Source organism: Crocuta crocuta, unplaced genomic scaffold (assembly GCF_008692635.1).
Source record: "Crocuta crocuta isolate KB4526 unplaced genomic scaffold, BGI_CrCroc_1.0 scaffold378, whole genome shotgun sequence".
Lineage (NCBI taxonomy): Eukaryota > Metazoa > Chordata > Mammalia > Carnivora > Hyaenidae > Crocuta > Crocuta crocuta.
Genome location: NW_027528871.1, coordinates 1,426,348 through 1,432,347, shown reverse-complemented (window position 1 = coordinate 1,432,347; position 6,000 = coordinate 1,426,348). Strand labels below are relative to the sequence as shown.

At 32.1% G+C, this 6,000-nt stretch overlaps 1 protein-coding gene across 3 annotated transcripts in view; it reads left to right on the top strand.

The window, feature by feature from the left end:
- NCAM2 (neural cell adhesion molecule 2) overlaps positions 1 to 6,000 on the top strand; it is a 506,271-nt gene that overhangs the window by 287,419 nt on the left and 212,852 nt on the right. For 2 of the 3 annotated variants that reach the window (XM_077756475.1, XM_077756476.1), the window contains exons 3-4: positions 2,168 to 2,374; positions 4,358 to 4,501. In XM_077756475.1, coding sequence (XP_077612601.1) covers positions 2,168 to 2,374; positions 4,358 to 4,501 — 351 coding nt within the window. Of the gene's footprint in view, positions 1 to 2,167; positions 2,375 to 4,357; positions 4,514 to 6,000 lie in introns of those variants that run through there. The other variant, XM_077756477.1, reaches the window with a different exon arrangement.

The following is a 6,000-nucleotide window of genomic DNA, read 5'->3' as shown; positions in this document are numbered from 1 at the left end:
AACATCATATTTGAAGACAGCAGAGCTTTGGAATAGAGTAAAGATCATTGTTTTAAAATCTTTTTCATATTTTATACACACAAATGCACACATGCACATGCACTGCTCAACTGTGTAACAGAATCACAGAATAATTAAATAGTATAAAAATGAACCTTGTAAATGAAATTGTATAATTTTCTTAGATGTGTTATATACAACAAATATATATGTTGTATATAACAAGTATATATACTATATATAACATTATATAATGTTATTACCTCTGTAGGTATTACATACGGTCAAAATAAGGAATCATTTTAAAAGAATGAATTAACATCATTCAATGATACTAAAATGGTACTCTTAAAATAAGACAAAATAATTAAACATCTTTTTCCTTTTATACAAAGATGTGAAAGTGAGAACCATACGCTTGTCATGGAAATGGTCTTATATATGTTAAATACAACAGTGAAAGCAGAATCTAAAACTAAAGATGTGGGAAACACTTGCAAACAGAAATGCTTCATATATATTTTCTATATATTATTTTATATACATATGTATTTTTTTTTTAACTACAAGGCTGAGTAAGTTGATAGTTTCCTGACACTAAAACATACGCATCTAATCTCAGTAAAATAAATGTCTTAAATTTACATTAGAAAGTAGTCAGACCCTCAGAGAGCTAAATAAATGAATTTGTATACCACATTTTTAAGAAAATAAAAGTTATGATGTTATTTATTAGTATATCCAGTAGTCCAGTCTTAATAAAATGACATGAAAAGTTTTACTGGAAATTATATATTAAAGATGTCATAAAAAGAGAATAATGGCTTCTCTTTGAAAATACAGAGTACTCTCCATGATAATGAAATTTATAGTATTTTATCAAGAATGAAAATATTTCACAGAATGTTCTATATAATTTATTATATAAAATGAGATTTTGTATTGTTCGAATTTAAAATGATGTTCACTTAAATTATTCATTTGTAACTTCTCTATGAGATGGGAATTAAAACAAATACTTCCCCGAATGATTTATCCCATAACCACTATGGTTTTATGGCTCTGTCTGGAAAGAACTGAAGATAACATAACTAAGATCCATTTAAGATTTAACTAAAGTTTCTTTCATACTTTTTGCTCAAGCATGTCTAATTTGATACGGAAAGCACGATAATTTGTTTCTAAAGCCATTTCTTGGGAAAGTATAAGAAGAAAAAATGTTCTTCAAAGTGGTCCTGCAGATGTTAGTTAACTATATGCATTTTTTTCCCTGATATTTTTGAGTTAATAGCGTATACTGGTTCCACAAATTATCTTTCAAGTAGTTAGGTGAAATACATCCTTTTGATGAATAAAAGCAAACATTGGAAGCTTCAGCTTTTACGAAGAGGATAATAACCTGGATTTTGAATTGGAAACCTTAAATAAATGTTTACCTTGTAATGATTTGGTTGCAATTGCCTAGCAGTATAAGTATCATTTCAATGCATTCTAATTATCATATGATTAAATAGTTAACAGGTTTAGATTAAAATGATGAAAGTATTCATTTTAGTTGAGAAAAGAGATTAGGGCTTCATTTTAAAAAGAGTCATTGGCCTTATCTGTGCAAGTTTAACAACCTGGGAAATTAATTCCAAATTCAGTATTATCAAAAGCCAGATTTTATTTTGCGTAAGATTTACATTTTTATGAGCTGTGCTTTATCAGGGAAAACGTACTGTCTCCTGACCCTAGCAAAGAGAATTGGGAACACATGAAATCATGTTAGTAATCTTGTTTCTGTTCAGATATATGTCACATGTAATTAATATCCGACTCAGTGGCCAATGCAGTTTCATAACTTAACTGTAGTAATAATTCATAAATTGCTATGGTAAAGTTTCAACTATCAGAGTGGAATTACCGTACTGGAAATTTCCTGTAAAACTTTTGGGTTTTGCTTATGCAAACAGGACTGAATTCTCAACATTGGATAAATAAGGATGAACATGTGTGCTAACATTTGTGTTTACTTTCAATTTTGTAAGATTTGGAGACTTCCAGCCTTCTCTTATTTACATTTTTGTCTAAATTGTTAAAAGTTGTTACATAATAGTAAATGTCAATGCCAAAACAAGCACTTGAGACATATTTTCAAACATTTCTTTTCCATGGCTCTCTGCAGCAATTGGTGAACCTGAGAGTATAGATTGGTACAATCCTCAAGGAGAGAAGATAATTTCAACACAGAGGGTAGCAGTGCAAAAGGAAGGTGTTAGATCACGATTAACCATCTACAATGCAAATATAGAGGATGCAGGGATATATCGCTGTCAAGCAACAGACGCCAAAGGACAGACACAAGAAGCCACAGTCGTTTTGGAAATTTACCGTAAGTTATGCACTTATTAGTTGATTGAAATTGCGGTAGTATAAAAATTGAGCATAAATAATGTGCTTAATAAAAATTAACACTCATGAAGAGCTATGTGCTGGAAGATGTTCTAATACCATTACAAGTATCAGTTTATTTATATTTTGCTATGGTGCATCGCTAACATGGAATAGATAATAGGAAATAGTTTATTATAAATATATAGATGGAGCCAATTCTGGAGTACAATAATAGAGGTGAAAATGTTTACATGTTCTCCAGCCATTAAAAATTTGTTGGGTAAATAGAAAACAGTGATTATTTAGTTTTAAGGAATTTATCAGAAGTAGTTTTTCACTCTAAAATAAAAGGTCAGGATTAGAATAAATGAAATTACACATATGATAGCAGCGACCAGTCTAGAATGAGAACTGAGGAAGGGTCGGTAAACAGAGGTAGACACAGAAAAAGCTGGAAATTCATTTAGTGGAGAATAATACCTAACTGGATTCTTCACCGACAGAATTTTCATTAACATGGTTTTCCATACTTACACTTGATTTTAGGAATTAAGATCGACATTTTTCTACATTCCTTCCTCCTTCTTACATTTAGGAATTGTTAACCTGTTTAAGAACACTATGAATGAAGCCTGTGGACTCCCTAGGTTTGAAACCAGGCAGTATCACTTAATTTTGTGGCCTTGAGCAATTGCCTAACTTCTCTGTCTTCAGTTTCATCATCTGTAAAATGGATATAATAGTAGTACTTACCTCTTACATAGAAATTTTTGAGCACTACATCAATTAATATTGTATAAAGCCCTTAGAATAATGCCTCACAATTCAAATGCAATAGTATTTCTACTACACATTAATGAAAAATATATGAAAATTTATAAAATGTTTGAAATAATAACTCATAAGATACCCCTTACCCACAGCTTTATTATTATTGTTGTTATTATTCTAGAAATAAGACATGAGAAAAAAGACAAAGCATTCCCAAGGCATGACTTCCTCTTTGATGCACAGGGCATTTTGTTGGGACAGTATTGTCCTCATTTTTCCTGATTTAGACTTTCCCCCAACTCCTTTTAGTTTCTAGGCTCCTTAAGAAAAGAGAGTATACTTGTTTATGTGATTCCTACTATACCTATTTGATAAATAGAAAAACTTAAATTGAAGTGAGCATTTCATGGACATAGTATTTGGAAAGATTTTTCATTCCTTTGAGTAATGCAAAAGAAGGTAGCTGGTGTTTTGTTTGTAAACTAAAGAAATGACTTTCCCCACCCCTGGCAAGAACAGTGAATCACTGTTGTGGAAATTTCTCATCAAGCATAAATATCTTTGTTCATTCATTCATTCAACACACTTACTGGGTGTCTGCTACATGACAGACAATATTCAAGGTCCTAGAAAGTAGCAACTAAAACAGAAAATGTCACTGGCTACTTGGTACTTCTATTTTAGTGAGTGGAGAAAGACAAACAATGAATGAGCTTATAAACAATATATAGATGCTAAATAACCATGCTGTAGAATTCTCTAGTGAAGGTAATTAGGGGGTAAAGAGATAGAGGAGTTGAATTGGGAAGAGAGATGGTTATTTCACCTGTGAAGGTGCAGCAGAAATATGAAGGGATTCAAAGGAGCACAAATGCCCAAGCAGAGGAACAAACCTGGAGTGTTCGAGGAATTGCCAAGAATACAGTTTGTCTGGATCACAGGGACTCAGAAAAGAAAGTAGATATTGGGATCAGAGTTGTGGGGCTGACTCTAGTTTGCATAGGACCTAGTATGGCATTGTGAGGACTTTGAACATTCTTCTCAGTGAGATGCGAAGTTACTGACTTGAGGAATCACATTATCTGGCTTGAGATCCAGAGTTAACTAATGATTTTATTATGGCATCAATCCACACAGATTTTGGAATACACAGAATTATTTAGAAGTGAACAATAATACTTTTCCGGTTTGTTTTACTTTCTTGATACAGAAAAACTCACTTTCAGAGAAGTGGTATCTCCTCAAGAATTCAAACAAGGAGAGGATGCAGAAGTGGTTTGCCGAGTTAGCAGCTCACCTGCCCCCGCTGTCAGCTGGTTGTATCATAATGAGGAAGTCACCGCTATTTCCGACAGTTAGTATTTTGGTAACTCCCTAAATTATATGTTCTCATAATACTGCAATTTTTAAAAAGACTGAATCTACATGACTGAATATAGAAATTTCTATTTTTTATATTTTGATCCCAAATATCAAACCACTGTTATGAGAACCTTCAAGCTCTAAAATAGGTGTTGGCAAACTATGGATCTTGGGCCAAAGTCAGCCCCTATGCTGTGTTTGTAACCTGACCATTACAGTTTGTATGGCTGCTTTGTGGACAGGGTTGAATAGTTGTGACACAGATGGTGTGGCATTCAAAGTCTACAATACTCATCACTTGGAGATTTACAGAAAACGTTTGCTGACCCTTATCCTATTCAAGAATTCTTAGTACAAACAACAGAAGGATAATACGTAAATGAAGGAATTAATCCTGATGCATTTAAATTTTATATATTACAATTTATACCTGATCTGGTGGGCTTAAAATAATATCCATATGAATCCTGTGTATTATTCTGGCACTGTTCTTTCAAAGACACCTACATGTTCTAAATATTATGGTAAGATGCTTATGGATAATAGACAGAAAAGTGCATTCATTCAAATTGTCTTCATAATTTTGATTCAGACTGAGCTAAAATTCCAGAATAATATGACATCTGAAATTGAAAGCATAATTTGCTTACATTATGCTACTTTACCATTGTGCATTGGGAGCATTTTCAATTTAGAATATTTTTCAATGCACCTGCATTGCACAGAGATACGAAATAACTGAATCTTTTTAAATAGTTTCCATCTTGGATGATTCCGTTGTGTGTTTCTAAGAGATAAACTTTTATAGCATAAAGGAGAGAAAGCAGATAGTATCTATTTTTGAGTATGTACAGAGAATGTATCATAATCATGTTTAATAGTCTTTTTAAATTTTTAAGAAAATTTTTTTCTGGTCTTAGCATTTTCAGTGCTTGTCAGTTATTGACTAATTCTCTTTTTCTCTATTATAATAAGTAAGAAATAGTACTTTACTTCCTCTTATTTTATTTTAGGATAACTGCTTTATATTTTATTAACAGATCACATGAGTACATTGTACAATGTATTTTCAGCTATTTTACCCTCAATAATAAAGAAAAGGCAGTTCTTTTATAGCAGTTAAATGACAATGTCTAAACGTTTTAAAATTGCCTCATCTTAGGCTTCAAGTGTGCATCTGGTTTATTGTAAGCCTTAATTACAAGAAGGTTTTGAAATGAATTATAGTTTTTAAAAGACACAAAGAACAAAAGCCTCAAAGCCAAGATTGATGGTCCAGTGTGATAGTGCTGGAGGGACACTGCTTTGAACCATAGCTCACACAGTTTTCTCCAGTATAGAAGTATTTGAAGGTGGAATTCCATTATGTCTCAACTCCTTGGCTCTGAAGCTTTGAATAACTTTTCTAACCATTCTGTATCTAATTCAGATTCTGTATCTGTAAAAGAGGGTTATTGTGTCCATTTTAAACAATGCTTTTGAGTTTCAAAG